This window comes from Sus scrofa, chromosome 8, assembly GCF_054392235.1.
Source record: "Sus scrofa isolate SSC_HxYL_T2T_F1_AM1 chromosome 8, Sscrofa_HxYL_maternal_Yorkshire_Landrace_v2.0, whole genome shotgun sequence".
NCBI lineage: Eukaryota > Metazoa > Chordata > Mammalia > Artiodactyla > Suidae > Sus > Sus scrofa.
The window spans coordinates 127,255,446-127,277,484 of NC_139390.1; the positions used below are offsets into that span (position 1 = coordinate 127,255,446).

Sequence of the window (22,039 nt, forward strand, 5' to 3'; positions counted from 1 at the left end):
TTGACCACCTAACAAAGCCCTACTAAAGCAGATTCACTACCTTATGTTCAGAACAATTGTTCTAGTTATGTATGGGTGAGTAACAATCCACTCCCAAACTTAGTGGCTGAAAAAACACAAAACTCATTCGTTTACCTTGTGAGTCTGCAGTCTGGGCGGAGCTTGGCATGGAAGGTTTGGCTTTGCTTCACACAGCAGCTCGACTTCCATGGGAGAATCTGCTTCCAAGATGACTCACTCACATGACTAGAAAGCTGATGATCACTATCAGCTGGGAGTACATTTGGAGCCAGACGAGGGCCTCCGTTCTTCTTTAGCTGGGCCTCTCCATGGACTTCTTGGGCTTCCTCAAAATATGGTGGCTGGGTTCCAACAGTGAGTATCCAAGAGACAGGAAGCAGGCCCCGCCCATCTCTTAAGGCCTAGCTCAGAAAGTGACACAGCATTGCTTTCACCATATTCTAGTTGACAATTAATCACAGAACCCAGCTTCAAGGGGCAGGACCACCAGTTCTCAATGGGAAGAGTTGAATAATTTGGGAATATGTTTCATTCACCATCCTCATTAAGGAGAATTTTTAAAAAGATACTTTTTTTAAAAGAGGGATTTTAAATTCTGCTCTTAGATGAGTATGGACTTGGTCAAAATTCTAGAAGAAAAATCTAGAATAAGGACAGTCTATGCAAGATTTTCTAGGCATGCTTTGTGGGTGTATTGGGCACATGGTGGAGTCTCAGGGCAGAAATCATTGTTGTATTTCCAGCGTGGAGAGAATCAATGTTCTTTAGGGGTAAATGAATGCCCGCTATATGCCAGGTGCTCTGATTCACGAAGAGGTTAGGATTTCAGAAAGCCTTTAAACATGGTGAGAATGCCTGATATGCTGATGGAGCTCTCCGGTCTAAGCCTTGTCGAAGGCATGGAGATTGAAAGAGGAAACTGGCCAACGGCCACAAAGAGGAGATCCATGCCAGCGACCCAGCCTGGGGCAGGCAGGAAGCAAAGAGGGCTGGGTGTGAAGAGAACCAGAAAACCCAGCAATAGCAAGAGCCTGAAAGTGAGGAAGCTGTTTAGTTGTGCAGGAAGCAGGGAGCTTCTGAAGGGAGAAGCAGCAGGGCTCAAGCCCTTGAATAGGAAGTTTATCCAACAGAGGTGGTATAAAAAGACAATCATCAAAGACATAGCAAAAGATGCATTTTTTTCTGTCCCTTAAAGTTTTACACAGATCAACAGATTTTTCACTTAGTGTAATCTTCTCTGAAGGCTTATGTATCTTCAGTACTACTGAAAAGAAAGTGAAAACAAGTTTTGTGATACACATATGTATATACAGCACAAACACACTTGATAGAGTATTGCAGAATAAAATAATAATATAGACAATATGTGACATATTTTATATTATTATAAAGAATTATTAGATAATATAATTGCCACAGCCTGTAATTAGCATTCAAGAAATATTATCTGCTACAATATACCTCTCCTTTATAGCTTTTTTGTTTTGTTTTGTTTTTTTGTTTTTTTACTTTTTACATACCTGCAGCATATTGAAGTTCCCAGGCTAGGGGTCAAATCAGAGCTGCAGCTGCTGGCACACACCACAGGCACAGCAATGCAGGATCCGGGCCATCTGCAACCTACACCACAGATCACAGCAATGCCAGATCCTTAACCCACTGGGTGGGGCCTGGGATGGAACCCATGTCCTCGTGCATACAAGTTGGGTTCCTTTCCACTGAACCACAACAGGAACTCCCACTGTAGCATTTCTGCTTCCAAAAAATCCAAGTTCACTGCTAAAAATATCCAAACCATATTTATAAAAATTGTGCTTGTTCTTTGAAGGAAATTTGAAAATGTTAAAATGTTCAAAAAACTGAAAAGAAGGGAAAATTATTAATCACTAAGCACATTGCCTCCAGAAATAAATACTTGCAAGTGTATTTGATAGTTTACATGCTATTTTGTAGTCTATTTTTTTTCTTCATAAAATAATTAACCAACCTCCTTATCTTCCAGTATTCTTAAAGGAATGATTTTTAAGAGCTGTATCTTAGGTTTTATCAAAATAGGTTGAATCAATCTCATCTTTTTAAGTGCTTAGTTTTTATGGTTTGAGGCTATGAAAATTATGCTGCATCAGACTCTGAATACAAATTTTTCCAAATATCTCTGATGATTTCCTTGAGGCAAAACATTCTAGGTAGAATTAATGAATAAAAGGACAAAAAAAAAATTCTTAACTCTTTTGACACAGATGTCTCCCTACCGTCTACCCTGAAACATGCAATCACCCCATTTAGAAACTTCATATTTTAGCATTTCACTTGTATAAAATTATCTTGAGGATTGAGTTATGAGAAGCCCTTATGATTTGCTGAAATACATATTTCCCTGCTAAAAGTTCACATTTTTACTTTCAACCCTTCCAACAACCTCCCCCCAAATACACACACACACACACACACACACACACACACACAAACACAAAGTTAACAAATTTCAGAAGAGACCAGTGATCTTATGACTTCGTCTTCCTTATTCTCTAGAGCAAGTCTCTCAAAGTGTGGCCCCCAAACAAACAGCATGGGCTTCAAACCTTATCTGTTTTCAGTGCAAATCCTCAGCCCATCTTGAGCCAATTGAATTCGAAATAGGGAGGAGGGCCAGCAATCTGTGCTTTAACAAGTACTCCGGGTGATTCTTCTGCAAGCAATTTCGAGACTCACTGCTCTGGACCCACAAGGCACTGGCAACCATGGTGGACCCCTCTCTTAGAGGGAAGCAAGAAGGCTGATGTCCTGAGCAGCAACCTCTGCCCTGGACCCATCCCAGTAACATACCAGTCCCTAGCAAGTTAGTCCCCTTCCCAGCCTCATTTTCCTCGACGATTTTTTTAAATGGAGAAAATAAACACCTGTTTCAGGATTTTTGTAACCCCTGCTAAAAAAATAGTGCTTGGAGTTCCCATTGTGGCACAGCAGAAATGAAGCTGACTAGGATCCATGAGGATGCGGGTTTGATCCCTGGCCAAAGATCTGGTTGCCATGAGCTGTGGTGTAGGTCACAGACACATGTAGGATTCTGCACTGCTGTGGCTGTAGCATAGGCCAGCAGCTGCAGCTCTGATTCGACCCTTAGCCCAGGAACTTCCACATGCCATGGGTGTGGCCCTTAAAAAAAAAGTGCTTAAGAAATAATGCTTTTCCTCATTTTGGCAAAGTTAATCTAACTTTTTTTTTTGAAGGGATGTAAAAGCACTGAGCGCCAACATGGTTTGCTATGGAGGCTTTGGCAGACAGCAGCTCTGTATATTTCTAATGTCTCCTTGGCCATTGGAAAGCATCCTGAAAGTTGCAAATGCAATGACACTCATGGGGAGTAGCTCAGTAGGTGCTCTACACCAGTTGTGCTATGGGGAGAATACCAAAGATATATACATGGTCTTGAGCTTGAGAAACTCACCCTTCATTTGGGAAATAAGGTATTTACATGATAAAAGTAAATTTTTAATGACATGAGGCAAAAGAGAAGAGTACCTTGGTATGGTTAATTCCCAAACAGTTGGTATATATATATTAAGTGTACCTGAGAAGCAGGTGGCTCAGTAGCTGGCAGATTCTATGTGCAGGAAATGTGATGGATGCTGGGGCTTGATGAGATTCATTTGGGCAGAAGTGATAGAGTAGGCACAGGTGGTTGTAGAAGTCCCAGTAGGGGATCACAGATAGAGTGGGAAACCTGGGGGATGTTGGGTGACCACTGTAAGCTCAAGAAAGCCATCAGAACAAGGCAGCCTTGCTTGACTGTTGGAGGTGTGAGAATTGCCTCAGGTCATTGGGTGGGGGATGAGATAGGCCTGCATTCAGATTCAGACCAAGGGCAAGAGTTTGAGGACCGCCCTTCAGCTGATGTGAATACACATCTTACCAGATACTAACGAGGAGCTACCACTCCCAGAAAGGAAGAGGCGGGCCTTTCCAACCCCCACGCCCCTTGGATGATAAAACTGTAGCCCACCGATCCTGGGGCAGAAGCTTCCTTGCCTGCCCTCTTGCATTTCTTACAAGCGTCCTATCCTAACAAATCTGTTTCTTGCCTATCACTTTTGTCTCGCTGAATTCCTGCTGCATGGAGGCATAAAAAACCTGAGCCTTGGTGAGTCCAGACAACAGGGTGAGTAACTCGAATTTAAAACCATGGATTTAAGCATCAATCTGGCTTTAGGATGGGTTTGAGTCCCGGCATGTGGGTTCAATTCCCAATCTGGGTTTTGGCTAGGTTCAGGCTGTTAGGGCTGTCTGTTTCAGAAGGGCAGGAGGAAGGATGAAAGCATAGGAACCAGAGTAGCAGAATGTTGGTGTATTTTTGGAGAAGACAAGGGGCAGTTATAGGAGGGGTGTTGTTTGTGAAGAGTAGTGCAGATGAGGCTGGAATGAAATAGTTTTTGGGGGATTTTTTGTTTTGGCTTTGCCCATGGCATGCAGAGCATCCGGGGCCAGGGATCAAACCCAAGCCACCACATTGACAACGCCATATCCTTAACCCCCTGAGGCACCAGGGAACTCCTGTAATGAAATGGTGTACTATGTCATCTGCAAACAGTGAGAGTTCCTCTTCGTTTCCAATTTGGATTTCATTTTATTTCTTTTTCTTCTCTGATGGCCATGGCTAGGACTTCCAAAACTATGTTAAATTAAAGTAATGAGAGTGGACTTTCTTGTCTTGTTCCTGATCTTAGTGGAAATGCTTTTAGCTTTTCACTGTTGACTATGATGTTAGCTGTGGATTTGTCATCTATGGCCTTTATTATGTTGATGTATGTTCGCTCTGTGCCCACTTTCTGAAGTTTTTTTTTTTTATCATAAATGAATGTTGATGGAGTAAAATATTGAACCTGAGTGTGGAGAGGGAATTGACTTCTGGGCTTAGGACCTCAGACGGGATCTTGGGGAGGTAGTAGAGTACAATGGTTATGGGTTTGAACATAAGGGGAAGACTCCTGGGTTACATCCTGACTCTGCTCTTTATCAGCCATGGGATTTTAGACAAGTCACTGAACCACTCTGTGCTTCAGTTCTTCAGGTACAAGGGGCGTATAATAATGATTCCTACCTTATAAGGTTTTTCTGCGAATGAAATAATTGGATAACTCTCAAGTGCCTAGAGCAGTACATGGCGCCTAACAGGTACAATATAAAATGATGCGTAAGAAGGGTAGAGGGAGACTATGGAAGACTTTGGTTAGGCATGAGTAATTTTAATTCTTAGGAATCATCTGCTCATCCCACAATTGCTTTGTATTCACCAAGCCCCCCTCAGATTTTATGAAAGAGCTGACATCTTCCTTCATTGGGGGGTATGTTAGAACATCTTCATTCTTAAGTATCCCCTTGAATCTCAATCATTTGATTTATCTCACACTAAAATCTTACTCGTGACCATGTTTACGTGGTTAACCTTCAGGCAAATTAAGTGGGACAAGTATAAAATAAAGTGGGGACAGGTACCCCAACACAGAATGGAGATGACTCACTTTCACCAACAAAGGAATAAGGTAATTTAAACCTAAAGCCTACTCTGGAAAGAGAACATCCAAACTTTAACATGTAATCCTAGAAGATTATGGCAGGAATCTTTCTAGTAAAAATAGAAGGATGAAAATAGCATACAGGTTTATGTGATGTTCCAAGTCAACTGTGAATAAATTAAACTTTTATTAATAGGAGCGTAGCAAAGGATTACTAATTGATTCTAAATGAACTGTGATCCCATTATGGAAGGTAAATAATTGGCTAAGGTACCTCTAATGGTGGACTTTTCATTGATGTAAATTTTTGTATTCTTCTCTAATCTCATCAAATGGAATATGAAATTGTTAGAGTGTGAATAGTTTATCTTCACACCCAAGCTGAAGGCAAATGACTCCATTTGGGGGTTTTAAATGTCCTGGACAGTGAAGGAATCTGATACACAAAGAAGCCAATTCTGGTTAAGTAACTGGGAGAGAGGTAAACTCACAAGGGCTCCTTCAAATTTCACCTCCTTGATGATTTTTTTTTATTTTTCTCCTCTTGATACTCTTAGGATTGAGAATACTTTTCTTCTACAACATTCATACATTGCACTAAAAATGTTTTTAGTTGTATTTCTTTCCCTACTTCACTGAGTTTCCCATTTAAAACTTTATTTTAACCTGGTACACTTCTTGATCCTAAAGGCCTCCATGTTGTAAGGGGACTAATTAAAGAGATTAATAAATTGTAGGAGTTCCCATTGCGGCTCAGCAGGTTACAAACCCAACTAGTATCCATGAGGATGCAGGTTCCATCCCTGGCCCCCTCAGTGGGTTGAGGATCTGGTGTTGCTGTGCCACCAAATTGTTTTGGCACACTTGTTGAAAATCAATTGGCTATAAATGTAAAGGTTTGTTTTTAGAATGCAGTTTTCTTCTGTTTGCTACATCTACAGCATATGGAAGAGGTGAGGGATGGAATCCGAGCCATAGCTTCCACCAGTGCCACAGCTGCAGCAACACCGGATCCTTAATGCATGGCACCACAGCAGAACTCCTGGATTGTCAGTTCTATTCCAGTAATCTGCCTGTTATCTTTACCCCAGTAGCACATTCTCTTGATTGTTGTTGCTTTGTAGTAAGTTTAGAAATTGGGGAGTGTGAGTCCACCCACTTTTCTCTTTTCTGAAGATTGGATTCAGAGAGCAGGTTCTGGGGTAAGACTACTTATATTTTAATTCTAGTTTTACCATTTCCTAGCCAAAAAAAAAGTCTCCTGTTGGGTAAGTTAAGTGTCTTCTGTGCCCCAGTTTCCCTGTCTGTCATTGTGCTGTCTAATTCAGTAACCATTTTAGCTACACATGGCTATTAAACACTTGAAATGAGTTAATGCAAATTGAGGGATGCTATATACATGAAAATTATATATCTTATGTCTATGACCTAATCCTCTTCCCCCCAAATAAAATATCCCATTTATATGATACTCCTTCGGATACAGTGGGTTACAAATACATTATTAAAATTCATGTCAACTGTTTCATTTTTTTAAAAATAGGGCTACTAGAAATTTAAAATGGATTATGTTTATATTTATTAACATTTATATTATAAATACACTTTTGGGTATATGGTTATTTTTAAACATGTTTATAAACATTTATATTTATGAACAAACATTTAAACTTTCTGTGTTTACATTATATTTCTATTGAATGGTGCTGATCTACAACATGGAAATATTACCACCTGTTAAATATTGTTGTTGTGAGATATGATTTATTATATGTAAAATGCTTGAAAATACCTGGCTCATATAAATACTAAATAAGTGTTAGCTTTAAAAATTCTTTTTAAGGAGTTCCTGTTGTGGCTCAGCAGTAACAAAACTGACTAGTACGCATGAGGACACAGGTTCGCTCCCTGGCCCTGCTCAGTGGGTTAGGGATCTGGCATTACTGCAAGCCGTAGTGTAGGTCATGGACTTGGCTCAGATCCTGAGTTGCTGTGGGTGTGGTGTAGACCAGCAGCTACAGTTCCAATTCGATTCCCAGCCTAGCCTGGGAACCTCCATATGCCACAGGTGTGGCCCTAAAAAGACCAAAAAAAAAAAATGCATTTGAAAGTGGTCAGGTTCTTAGAAGCAGGGAGCAACTCATCATGGGTGATCCTCCAATGAGAGACATGGAACGGCTGTAACACTTCACAGGAGGAAAGCAGCTAGCCTAAATCCTTCAGGTTTGCAGGGGAAGCTGACTGGGCACAGGGACTCTGTCAGAGGGCAGTGCAATTCCCAGACCGACAGCTCTGCAGAAGTCAACTGTTTGGACACTAGTGTTTGGAAGAATGAAGTGGTCAAAACTAGGGAGAGCAGTAAGGTTTAGATTTCTGGCTACAATATGTGGTTTAAAATGTGGAGTATCACCCAATTCCTCTTAAATTTCAATCTTTTTTATCTAGAAAGGAGTTAACGTACGTTCAGCGCCTTGGGTTTCTTGTCTCTTTAGAGCATGTTAGAGTTACTAGGTACCACCCATTCTCCAGACAGGTGCCATATTTGACTCAGCCAGGCAGAGATGCCGTTGAGAAGTAGCATAGCAATGACGTCCCTGACACCCACTGCAGCCACTGCTCTTAAGTAAGCTATTATTTCACATCACAGAAGCAGCTGTGATTTGCGAAGCATCACTCTGTTGAGGTTCCTTAGCCCATGGGCATCTTCAGCTCAGTGCCCTAGATCAACTCACTTTTGTTGCAGCCTGAGTATTACTGCAGAATGCTTCCTTCAAGGCCAAGGCCACCAACAGGTTTTTATTCCTTTTTCTCTTCTGAGTCACGTAACAATAAGGGTGCAGGTCCAGAGCTTTATGAAAATTAGGCTTAGAGCTTATTTTCTTTTAATTTACAGGCCCTTAAGAGCTTCTGACTGCTGCTGTTTTCAGTAGCCTGTTTTCTAAAGGGCTCTGACCACCTGTTAGAGTATCTAGTCTGTTCTATAGAGCTGCAGAGGCTTAGTTGCATATGTGGCTCAGAAAGCGGCAGGAACAGAAAAATATGGTGCTCAAAGTAATGGAAGACCAAAGCAATTCAATAAGAATTCCACATATTTATTTTATCACATATCATTTTAAATTTACAACCAATGGCGGTCTAGCTAAACTTCCTCTGTATGTGTGTGTGTGTGTGTTTAATGGACAAGTGAGCACCTGTTGTCCATTTGGGGGCTTTCACTATCAACACATGTATCTGTTTTATTAATAAATATTTGAAAATGGTTAACAGGGCTCTTTTAATTTGCACAAATAGAGACATTCTTTTTTTGACTTCATATTTTAGAAGTCCAAATGCATCAGTTTCTCAAAGTGTTGTTAAACTCTTTCAGCCATTCTGGCTTTTCTAGATTGTAGTCCAACATACTAGAACTTCCACCACAAAACAAATGAATGAAAGATAAAATGGTGAATATTTGAGAATGTCCCTTATAAAGGACAATGGACCACATTACAGTTCCAAAGCGACACAGCCCAAGAAAAAAATAAAATGGAGTCCTGAAATTAATATTTCTAATTCTTTCATGTTAAGTCAAATAGTTTTGTAGGGCAGAAGGCAGAAGACTGAAAGACTTTGTTCTGGCAATCTAACTATACAGACAGCAGAAAAATGGGGTTTTATGTGTTAATTCTGTGTGCCTTCTACATCAATGCTTAATTAAAAACAACTGCCGAAGAGAGAAACACTAATTCTTGAACTTGGTTGACAAAAGCCTTTAAAAGTCTTGTCCTTATCTCCCACTCCCCCAAAAAGGAAAAAAAAAGTCTATTTTTCCTTGATGGTCCAACATGTTTGGTAGAAACAAGCCATGGAAGCTTTTACCGAGGACTTCATGTACATTGATTGAAAATTGTTGAAACAAAACTGGGTTCTCCTGAGATATATGTATGCATTTTGTTTCTTACAAACAAGGGTTTCTTCTTAGGGTAGAACTATTTTCACTGTACTAAATGTGATTTGAGAGAGATAAAAAAAAACCCCAAAAAAACAAAAAACTAAGAATGCTACCCAAAGTGTCACGTAGGTTGGCTGAAAATGACACCATAAGTAGTATTGAATGATTTGGTTGGTGAAGTTTTTCATCGCTTTTTACAAAAATCTTAAATACAGGAAAACATGTAAACACTGTGCTCTCGGAGAGCAAGTACCTCGGCACGGTGCATCGTACCCCTTCCAGGAAGATCGATTCTGGTGAAACACCCCCTCATCAGTTTCAAAACCAACCGCTGGAACTACTCTCTGGTTCAGGAGCAAACACCACTTTGCACATCTCAGAGTTCTCTTGGTGCAGCGGGAATTCAGATCCTGCCACGAGGATTTCTTTCCTTTTCCGAGAGACATAACCTCTGCCTGTGGACAGCCTTTCATACTTGGTCTCAAATTGCCTGCATAACAACAACAATAGTAAAATCACACACACCTGAAAGTTGCCTCACACTGGTCAGAGGCCAGAGCCACGTTATTGAGTGAACCTTTGAGGCTTCTGCCTCAAAGCCATTTGAGAAGGGATGTGTGTGCCTAAGATTGATCACTTTCATTCCCACAAACAGGGTGAATTTTTTTTTTTTTTCTTCCCATTTTTTTTCTTCGCACCAGCAGATAGCACTGCACATGCCTGGGATATGGGAGCCCCGCCACTCATTTTTCTGGAATGAAGGATCAAATTCCTCTCAGCTTTTGGAGGTGTTGCTAAGCTCTGCAGGCTTTGGGATGTCCCCCACCCCTCATTCCAGGAGCCCCACCTTGGGAGTGAGTCGGGAGCAAATCCAGCTGGATTTCAGCTGAGAAGGCTGGCAGGGAAAACTCCCTAGAGCTCTGGCCTGAGGGAAATGCAGACCCAAACCAGTTAGCCTTGTGCTAGTCACTGAATTTTGACCATTGGAAGGTTGATTTTTAAAAAATGTATTAATGGAAGTTTGTTCTAGACATAAGTTAGTAGAAATTAGCAACAGCTTAATATGCTGAATTTAACCTATAATCCTTTCTTCTGCAAAAATACAATCTGGTCATATTTGTCCTTGTATCATCTAGCCTTCCTTCCATGGATCATGAAATATTAATAAAACAAAAAAGGTGCTCAGCTCTGGCCTACTAACTGATCACAAATATGCATCTAGTATTTTTGCTAAAACTATGTGACAACTCTTATGGTAAATCAAATCCCTTTGTTTCCTTGATAAATTATCTTGGATAGAATATATTATCTCTGTAATAAACTAGTCATTCTAGTTTCTTGGTATCCTAGAAACTGGCTTTTCTTTCAGTCTTAACAATTACTCTTTTAGTCATTTAAAGACTATTCATGTTGTACTGGGTTTTTACCATTTTCCTTTAATTTCTAAAATGGAAGACTCGAAATTGGGTGCAAGTTCCTGATACCTGAGGATAGCCCTGGAATATTCCACAAGCACCACTTATTACCTGTATGGAATTCCATCCCTGTCCATCTGCAGGCAAACTAAGAATGGGTACTGAGAAAACTGCACTGTGGAGATAAACTCCAAGCCGGCTTCTGTTTCCGCGCTGATTTCCAGGCCAGCTTTCACAAAAGAGGAGTCCACTGTGATGTCACCAGTTATTACCACGGTTACCCTAAGAATTGAGCAAAACAATCCGTTAATCACATTTAACTGAGCTGAACTAAAAGCTGTAATCTCACAGGGTCTGAATTTCTGATGCTGATAACTGGAGGGAAACACTTATGGGACAAATAGGTGATCTAAATGTGCTTAGTGTTCTCTTGGGAACCACGGCCTGGTTTGTCCCAGGAAGGGGACAGTGAAGGTTTGCCCTCCCCCTAATGGTCCCCACCCCCCGCCCCCAGCCTTCAATTCTAGATGAGGGAATGAAATGTCTATCAGGCACTAAGGTTTGGTTTGGGCATACCAAGAGCCAAGATGAAAACATGGCTGGGGCCCAGTCCTTTCAGGAAGTCAGAAACACCTGAGTTTTCTTAAAATGAAGCCTAAACTCACCAAGAAGACGGTTGATGTTTCTGATGATTATCTTGCTAACTAACTCCCTGTTGGCTTCTAGGTAGCATTTCAAATTCCATTTCATCACTTTCTCCAAAGGAGCTCTAGTGACAGAACTCTACGGTTGCCAAGATATTTGAAAAACATACAGTATCACAACAATTCCTACAGCACGTACAATGGGTGCTCCAGAAAGGACAGATATTATAGATTCTCCAAGGATCACCTGGAGACCCGGATAGACAGGCCTTCAATTGGCTAGGATGGTGCTTGAATGAAAAGGAAGTGGAAAAATAATCCTAGCAGAAGACCTGCCTCTTGGACCACTCTAATTTAACCGTAGACTTTAGATGAAATCAGAGTTGTATGTCCATGCTCTTTTGATGGGGCTGCTAATTTTTGCTGTGCAACTCATAGCACACCTGCTCCTATGGCTGGTGTAAAAGTAGGTCAGAGGTAGTACTGTGTAAACCCCTGAATCCCTTACCATACCTTCTAATATCTTCCACTCAACAAAGGCTTAAGAGATATTTTTTAAATGAACACATGGAAAATGGAAGATGAATTGGCTACAATGTGGACACTGGTTGATCTTAGGGATACTGTGTCCCTTTCAAAAAACAAGATATTTTTTGTTGTTGCTGTTGTCGATTTCCTTCTGTAAATAATTCAATTCCATTTAATGTGAGGAAACTTTTACCTAGAAAATACATCAGGAAGCAGAGCAAGGAGACCGATTCAGTGGGAAGCCCTAAACTAGATTGCTTATCCCTCTGAGAACCTCTCCTGTTTCTCATTCTTTGTTTCCTTTTACTAACACTGTGGGTCACCTTTCATGTTAAATGTGCCACTTTTTGATTGTTCTCAACTCCTTCATTCATTGTTCAAAATAAATTAAAAATCTAATTTTAGCATTCCTATCTCACTCCTGCCCCCTGTATTTTTAAATATCCAAAGAGATAAAAATCAACTGCATTTCCATTTTCTTTTCTTTAGCACTATAACAAACATAAGAATAATTCTTTTGATTATCACACTGGTTCAAAGATATTCTTTTATGTTCAAAATAAAACACTTCCATTTGATCCAATAGGTTGATTAGAGAAACTAAAGGAGCTGAGAAAACTGGGTTTAGAAAAATGAACGCTAATAAAAACACTTAAGGATTCATAGTGTTTAAGACTTAGATTTTGTGAAAAAGTGATCTTCTTTTTCTCCATTGAAGACAGTAAAAGAAGCAAGATTATAAATTCCAACAAGAGGGATAAGCTTAAAAATTTGCTTGAAAGTGGGTTAAGGAGTCAGTGTTGCCTCTGTGAGGATGTGGGTTTGATCCCTAGCCTTGCTCAGTGGATTAAGGATCCCGCATTGCTGTAAGGTATGGCCATAAAAAAAAATTAAAAAGTAAAGTTTTCTTTCTTTCTTTTTTTCTTTTTTTGTCATTTTAGGGCCGCACCTGCGGCATATGGAGGTTCCCAGGCTAGGGGTCTAATCGGAGCTGTTGCTGCCAGCCTCTGCCAGAGCCACAGCAATGCCAGATCCCTAACCCACTGAGTGAGGCCAGGGATCGAACCTGCAACCTCATGGTTCCTAGTCGGATTCGTTTCTGCTGCGCCACAATGGGAACTCCAGTAAAGTTTTCTGTCAGCACTGTCACCTACTACAGTGGGATACCAAGAAAAGATGAACATCTTGTCCTCTGGGCAGGCTGTCCATGGATGTCTTTAAAAGCAAAAAATTCTTGGCAGAGTCCTATTAGGTACCTACCTTTCCATTCCAAGAAGCTATGGAAATAATGACTTCCCATGGTTATTTCCTACTCTATGATTGATAATTACAAATATAAAGCCTAGGTTTTGATAGGTCATAAGGTTAAACAATTCCAAAAACCTATCTCTGCGGTTCTTTGCATAGAGCATTAGACTTATGCTTACCGATTTTTCACTCGGGTCTTTGACTCACGATACCACAGACTAAACTCCATTGAACCTGAAATATCAATAGCTAGACCACCCTGGACCTCCATATTGGCCTTAAGTCCAGATTGCAACTGAAGCTCCTAGAAACAAAAATGTATAATAATAGTCAGAAGGAGGAGGAGAAGAAAAAGAGGAAGAAGCACAAAATTTGGCCAGCCCCTTTCCAAAGGCACATTCAACCTCCTGCTCTACATAATGCCATTGAGTTGTGTTAATGTTGATGTCTTTCTCTAAGCTTGGAAACACATTTGAATCTTAATCACCAGAAGATTACTGATGTGCTAAATCATTTAGTCAATTAAAATACTAAAGTAGTTTAGAGTCCATTGAGAAGGGGCTTTCTTTCCATCCTTGCCGCACTTTGGAAGGGGCCATGTTTCTCAAAGTGTGGTTCCCTGACAATTAAAATGAGCATCCAGGGAACGTGTTAGAGATGCAAGCCCCATACCCACTGAGTTAGAAACTAATAACTAATCTGACCCCAGAAATCTGTGTTTTACTAAGCCCTCATGTGATTCTGATGCACCCAAATGTGAGAACCACCAGACTAGGGAAAATGAAGGCATCCCTGTGAGGAATTCCGCGTGGCTTTGGGGTGGGGGTGAGAGGTGGGGACAGATGATCTCTCGAAGTCCTTTAGCACTTCTGTAGTTATGTGCTGTGTCAAATATAGTAAACTGCATCCCGCTGGCAGATGAAAGGCAGGATGAAAACTGCCAGAGCAGTATCCTAGTTCCAGGGATTGCCTAGGAAAGGAAAGCTAAGGCAAGGCAACCAAACTAAGCCTTTATACTTTATTGTTCGACCTTTGAAGTGACAACAAAATAACAAGACCAACACAAACTCCCAAGCAAGCATATTCCAGAGGACAGGATTCATTTATAAACATAGTCCTTCCTCAGCAATTCTGTAGTTGTCTGAAACCCATTGTTTTATGCTGTTTGCCAGCATTTACACTTTAATTCTCACAATTTCTATGTACATTAGATAGGGTGATGCTGGCTGAAAACTTTTGCAGCTGGATTGGAATCAGATTGCCTGGAGACAGTGTGGGAAATGATAACAGTTCTGGGAAAAAGGCTCAGTACTCTTAATTTTGATATTCCTCCAAAGATCTTAGGTTCATGGCAACTGGCAGCATGACTAACTTCTTTATGTAACTGCCCTACTCAGACCAAACAAGCCATGCTTTCTTTCCCCAACTATGAATGCCATGATTTCACTTTCTAGAAAGGATTGTGTTGATCCTTGATTTCCCTGACTTCTCTCTACTTTGCAAAAATGAGGCAAGAAATCCCAGTCACAGAACTTGATTTACTGGAAAAAGTCTGAATGGGGCAGGAAACTACCTTCAGTCGGAAAGACACTTGGATGAAGGCATGAGATTCTCCACACTGGGCTCAGGACGCATTAGGAAAGAGCCCTGAGGATCCTTACTGCTACATTAGGTCTAGAATGGGATGTTTTGTTGTAAGATGTGGGGGGTTCCTCGGGCATCATAACTAATCTGAAGGAATACACAGTATCCTGACAAAACCACAATGACCATGTCCTAATTGTAACCTATGCTCTAAGCTGCAGAATCAAGGTATGCACTCTAATTGTGATCATTCCCAAATAAACCCTACTGGGTGCCAGTCTTTCTTTTCTTTGGCTCACGTTCTCTGTTTCCAGTTGGAACACGATAATCTTGTTCGCCAACTCAGCAGAGGTCCGTGACATGGACTTTGGCTTTCCCACTGACGTACATTATGTAGATGTCAAAACACACCAAGTCCCATGGAAAAGAACATTTCACGGCTACTAGACCATGTGCCTTTTGTGGGGAGAGAGCATTTCCACTGCAGTGTGGGTTTTGAGGAACACCTCGGCTTTCTGGGAAAACTCCACTTCTCTCATGCCAAGGCATCACAGGAGAATTCTTGTGTATAGTCACAGAGAAATTTGCTTGGACCCCCACAGAAGGACAGACCACAGATCCCTATAGAAGGACACACTTCTCTTTCCTTTGTGAAAAGGACTAAACCACATAGTGCAGTGGTTCTAAGTTATGAAGAGTAAAAAAATAAGGAGAACTTATTATTCACTTCTTGCGCCCCCAAGCCTCTATATTTGATATCTCATTTAATTCCCATACTAATTTTCCATGGTAGGTATTATATCTGAAGATTGGAAAGAAAACCCAGGCTAGGAGATTACATGTGGAGCTAGAATGAATACCCAGACTATTTCTAGTGGGGAAACTTTTCTAATACCATACATGGCTATCATGAAATTACAGTTCTTGTTTGTCTCCTACTGCGTGAGGAAGCCTATTCTGAGAAATATTGCAAAAAAAAAGATAAAGCATAGGGTAATGTCCTTGTTTGACCCAGAGCACATATTTATTTAAATTCTTGTCTATAGGCTAGAAGAACAAGATGCTTGAGCTTTGTATTTGTTGCTCATATGACCCCTTTGATCTTTTACTTTTGGTCCCATGGGTTTTCTTATAGTTCAGACACTGGTATTTTGACAGCTCATCCCATTGCTTCCATTCAGGAAAATATGTTCTGGCTAAAGAGGATCCCCCTATTAATCTAACTTTATCAGACATCCTTCTCTGAAGACTAATCCAATTAGCTGAAAAGAGAGAGAGAGGAGGGTGAGCGCAGAGTAATTCCATCTGCCCTGGGGCTGTGACAGGCCATCCACTGCCAAAATTTCCTCCAATGTCAGCACTTGACCTAGAGTGGTATGTGCCTCTGTAGCTGGGATGGCATTACTGGAGTGCTCTGCAGAGGCAGGGAGACTCAAACAGCTTATTTGTATATAAACCCACATCTGCTACATACTCCATTCTAACAAATGCTGGCACTAGGTTCTGTTTAATAGCTAAGGGAAGATGTCGCTCATAGAATGTGCCCATGGTGCCATGGCTTAGTGAATAGAAAAAACCTTACAAGATCATGTAGATCAGGGGTTGGCAAACACTGGCCAGCAGGCAAATCTGGCCCTCTGGCTATTTTTGTAAATAAAAAACTTATTGGAGCAGTGCCATATTCATATGTTAATATACCACTCTACAATGAGCAGAGTTGAGTAGTTGCAACAGAGACCCTTGTGTCTTACAGAGCCTGAACTGTTTACTTTTTGCCCTTTACATTAAAAGTTTGCTAGCCCTGCTCTAGATTACCACTATGTTTGCATCAAGTTTTATAACTCAATTCAGACCCTTAGGTATTGTTGATGGGTAGGTGAGTCCAGACAGATGGTACTGAACTGTAATTATTCCTGCATCTTCAAATGTGGACTACTTTCTCAGCGCTCTTAGGCATTCTTCAGAGATGTTCTTTCATTAAGAATGCATCTCCCCAGGAGTTCCTCTGTGGCTCAGTGGGTTAAGGACCCAACTGTCACTGCTGTGGCTTGGGTCACCCCTGTGGCACAGGTTCAATCCCTGTCCCGGGAACTTTCACATGCCACAGGCACAGCTGAGAATTCTTTATAGAGAATGCATCTTCCCAGAGATGCATTGGAATATACATATAATACTGCAATGGAAATGTGCATTGTAAAATTCTGATATAAACTGACAACAATTTTTCATGCATAAGCTCAAGGATTAAGGTATGAGAACCATGGCTGATTGTCCTTCTTTTCATTCATATTTACAGAAACACAATTTAGTTCAGAGTGTCAATCCCACCAGTGAGAAACTATATTTACTAGCTTCCCTTGCAGCTAAAGATATTCATAGAACACTGATTTGGTCGATAACAAAAGGACTTCCTTTTCTAGATGCTTATCTTTTGCAGATACAGATAGGGCTTGCAGGAAAGTTCTTGAAAAAGAGTCAGACTCTGCCGCCTCTTAACCTTCCCTCTTCCTTCCCAGAATGAGGAATTAGTGCTAGGAATGCAGCAGTCACCTGATAATCACGGCAAACATGATGTTAAAAACCACCAGTAAAGAGGGCCAACCTGAGGTAAAAGAGTCTGGATGCTAATAATATGTCAGGGTTTCCATATCAATTCTGGACTTCTACTTCCAAATATTTGTTGCATAATAAAGATCAAACTATTTGTTCAAGCTACCCCCAAACTGGCTTCTTTGATATATACAGCTCTCCTGAATTGTTGTGAGAAATAATAAAGATAGGGAATGAATATTTAGTTCCAACCAATGATGCTTTGGTGGAGTTTTAGTAAATCTAATACTTATAGTCTCTTCCAGATCTTAAAATTTATGATTTCATAACCAGAACCCAACAAATCAAAATCCTCAAATGATCCAGCAAAGAACAAAGCTGATGAAAACTTTGGATCATCCATTCCAAACGCCTCATTTTATGAGCAGGAAATGCTGGCTTAAAGCTATGAAGTAACTGCCCAGGAGCATACAGAAGGTAAGGCATGGAGGCAAAATTCAAACCTAGGCTATTACTTATTAATTTATTTAACCACAAAGGCAAAAACTTCCCAAGCAAGTCCTATAGTCTGTAAATTTTAATCCAATTCCTTATATATCTTTAATATCTCAAATATAAAGTGCAAGGGATCACTTGAATTTCCCATAAGATCCTTATTTAGCAAATGAAAATAAGCCAAGGTATTTAAAAACATCAAGCATCAAGCATTCAAACTCAAAGGTTATTCAGATTAGCCCTCATCTGTTTCTCAGAAAATTCAATGAGGCAGACCACTGCCATCCCACAGTAGCTGCTTCACCTAACTTATTGCACAGAATATATTGTTATATCTTAGTACAGCAGTGTATGATTTGGGAGTGAAGAAAATAAAAAACTATTCTGAAGAATGCAGGTCAAATGAAGGAGAGTACTCCTATTCCCTAACAATGAATTAACCTATGAACATGAGAATTCTGGGCAAAAAGTCTCCATTAGACCTATGGTTGGTGTCAGTGATTGCTTCTGCCTCTAATTTGGCAAGGTCAAAATTATGCACTACTTGGCTCTTTATCATCATTGTCATAATAAATGATGTCATGTAGTTCAGCTCCTGCTTTCAGAAAAAAATATCATCTAAGCCCTTGTGCCCAGGAAAACCAAGTGGAGAGAAAATGCCATCTCTTGTCTGTTGACTCCTAGGTAATTTTCTCCATGAATTTTGTTTCTGTGACCATCACTTTCCCTCTCTCTCTTTCTCTCTCTCTCTCTCTCTCTCTCTCTCTCTCTCACACACACACACAATCTCTCCCTCTCTTCCTCCCTTCTTCTCTCCTTCCCTCTCTTAGTTTTATTGAGATATAAACATTATATTATACTCATGTTGAGTATTTCCTCTTGTGCCCCAACAATGAAAAGATGTCCCAATCAACTAATAAAGTGAAAAGACCCTGTTTACCCATAGTAAAGGAGAAAAGGGAAAAAGGCAATAATACCAAGAGGGCCAAATGCTTAGAACGTGAGGTCCAAGTTGGGTAGAACCTTGTCTTGCATCCTCCAAGCACAGAGCGTGTTTAACATGTGCCTGGTACATTTAATGAACACTTGCAGAATGAAGGAATTACCTGGGAGTGATCTATCAGCAGAATAAGTCCTTTCACCACACTGATAGGGTCACTGGATGCTGACAGCATTTTGGACATCAAGTCACTGTATCCGTTGAAAAAAGTGACAGGTCTGAGCTGAACATCAAAGAGGAGGGGTGACAAGCCAGCATAGGAATCAAGGTTCTCCTCCCCTTCATCAGGAGTGGCTGCAATTAAGGCCTCCAGTCCTTGGGCTTCAATGACCACCTGGAGAAAACAGATACAGCATTTGTGACATCGGTGCCCTGCCTGCCCTGTATGTGCTGATGAGTGACAGCTAGAGCTTTCCTGGGGGTCCAAAACGTAAATATCTGCAGCTGCTACGCTAAAACAAAGCAACTCTCTGCCTGAATAGAAGATGAGCTCCTTGTCTCCCCTGAATCCTCACAGCCCCCGTTTGAGGTCAATGTGATGGTATCCATTGTGCAGAACAGACCAAAGAAAAGCTCAAATGGCAGAGGCGGGACCCACACCTCTTCTGCCTGAGTACAAAGACCAGGAGCATTCCGTCTTGTGGTGTCATCCTGGGGACTCCTCGTCTCTGCAGAACAGTCCGACACAGTGGATGGGCTATCTTGCAGAGCCCCTAAAAAGAGGTGGAGTGGACCTGGGGACAGTCGGCCTCCGTCTGCACTGTGAGAGGGTGTGGAATTCTCTGAGCCATGACCTGTCTTTCCACATAAAACCTTCTCCAGTCTGAGGAAAGATGATGAGCACGGTGAGGGGCTCCCATCCTGACCTCTTCCACGTACAGGAATCCTACATATTCTCTGTCCTCCCTCCCCAGCATCTCAGCCACTGGGCGTTTGGCATTTCAGAGCACATATCAGAAGACAGATGGCGATTCCTCAGGACAGACAACGTGCTATTCTGTCAAGAGTACCATCCAAGGGTGTAGTCATATATCATTGAAAAGAATCACGTTTATACAGCACAGGATCATTTTTAAAGCTTCAATGAGTTTATTTAGAAGGTTCTAACTTGATATGCAGAAAAACTAAAAAGAAAATATATTTCACAATCAGGAAGCCTTTAAAGATTGTCACCAAATCCGGAGGAAAACTAAAGGGATAGAGGTCAGCCACCTGTCACATACCTATGCTTTATTCTTTTTTCTCTTAGCACTATTGAAAAACTATAGATTGACTCCTTAGAGAAGCATTTTCTATTATGAAAACTTTTATTATGGTGAATCAATCTCTTGACAGAAACACCCAGAGAAGGAAATATATTCTAGAATGAAATATCTGGAACTCCAAGGAATATGTCTATGAATAAAAATGGAATATTTTTAAGGGAAATAACATTAAAAAATACTAATAAAATTTTTTTAAATTTAAAAATAAAGAAAAAATGGAATATTTTAAAAAAACATATGTAAAAAATACTGGCATGATTTGAACTTGGCCAATGTGTGTGCCTTTGGAAAAGAAAAATGGATATACGGCAAGTCCCGTGAATCAAAGCACGTAGGTTATCAAATTGATACTTTTAAACTTTCTCTGAGACTCTAAACCATACAGCCTCTCATAGATAATGGAATCATGGGCGAGATGGAATTTACTCATTCTATGGTGTTAGTCATTCGTGTGCATTTTGCTTGACTTTACACTCACTTCTTGCAAACGTCACGAAGCAGAATTCATGGAAAATGCGTTACCTGAATAGCATGAAGAGGCGTTTTGCCAACATACTGGAAGATGTTCAGGTTACTTCTCCTTAGAATGCCAGAACCAGAGTAGAGAATGTCAAGGCTGTAAGTTGATGCCGAATGGGGACCACCTGATGACAAAAAACAACCCCCAAATTTAGCAATAGTCCCAGCAACACCAAGCTGGGGAGGGGCAGAAAGGGAGAACCCCTTTTTGGGTTACATACGTTCTATGTAGCCAGTATAGGCAGAAGAGGATCCACTCTTGGAGAAACGGTCATAATTATGAGCAACCATTTCCTTCAGAACTCGACGGACCATTTTGCTGTAACACGTAAAAGGGAAAAGCTGCATATTCGTTGTCATGGCTGTTTCCCAAGTCAGACTTGGAAAGAACCCAAATCCTTAGTGGAAAAAAGAGGGGGCCAGATTTTTCCTCGTGCCGCTCCAAGACTGGGGAGGTGCCAGCTGGAGTGCCAGCTTCAGGATGAGGGCTTTCCCCTCCATTCCTCAGATATTTGAAATTCAGCTTGGTATCAAAATGACAGGACACCCAGTCATGAAATGCCTTAAGCTGGCTGATGGACACACCTCAGGAGTGGAAAACACGTGTTCTTTGAATCACCATGGTTCTATATTGTTAAATAGTGTATACTTTTAAGGAAAGTTGTACCAAACTGGAGAGGTTGCCCAAAACTTCTTGAAATGTTTTCTTGCACCCTTTAATGTTATCACTGGCTAGTGACATAAAAGAGCAAATTCCCAGGAATTTCTTCTGTATTTCTGTGGTTTTCAATTAAACCAGCATCTCCTCTAGAGTGAGTTTTTTTTTTTGTTTGTTTGTTTTTGTTTTTTTAGGGCTGCACCTGCCACATACGGAAGTTCCCAGGCTAGTGGTCGAATTGGAGCTGCAGCTGCCAGGCTATGCCACAGCCACAGCAGTGCCAGATCCAAACCTCATCTGGGACCCATCCCATAGCTCACAGCAATGCCAGATCCTTAACCCACTGAGCGAGGCCAGGGGTCAAACCTGTATCCTCCTGGATACTAGTCAAGTTCAGTGAGCCACAATAGGAACTCCTAGAGTGAGTCTTAAACTTTACTCCATGCCTCTAGCTTGTCTAAATAGCTAATTAGTGTTGAGATATTCCCATCCCTGACTCCTTAACACGAATCAATATATCAGCAATAATAAAGTTATAACAGCACAGAAAAAAATCCAAACAATCAAAAAAATCAAAACCATCTTTTAGCCTGGAGAAGAAAAGAGGAAGAGCAGTCCTCAGATAGTCAAAGAGCCTGAATGATTAGATCTGTTCTGCTGGGTTCCAG

General features: G+C 40.9%; 1 protein-coding gene across 1 annotated transcript in view; it reads right to left on the minus strand.

Annotated features, from left to right (window-relative positions):
- Window positions 1-8,612: 8,612 nt before the first annotated feature.
- The window catches only part of MTTP (microsomal triglyceride transfer protein), a 50,015-nt gene continuing 36,588 nt past the window's right edge, over window positions 8,613-22,039 (minus strand). Inside the window, 6 exon segments of the mRNA NM_214185.1 lie at window positions 8,613-9,955; window positions 10,992-11,162; window positions 13,480-13,604; window positions 19,036-19,263; window positions 20,717-20,838; window positions 20,935-21,032. Coding sequence (NP_999350.1) covers window positions 9,784-9,955; window positions 10,992-11,162; window positions 13,480-13,604; window positions 19,036-19,263; window positions 20,717-20,838; window positions 20,935-21,032 — 916 coding nt within the window. The 3' untranslated portion in view covers window positions 8,613-9,783.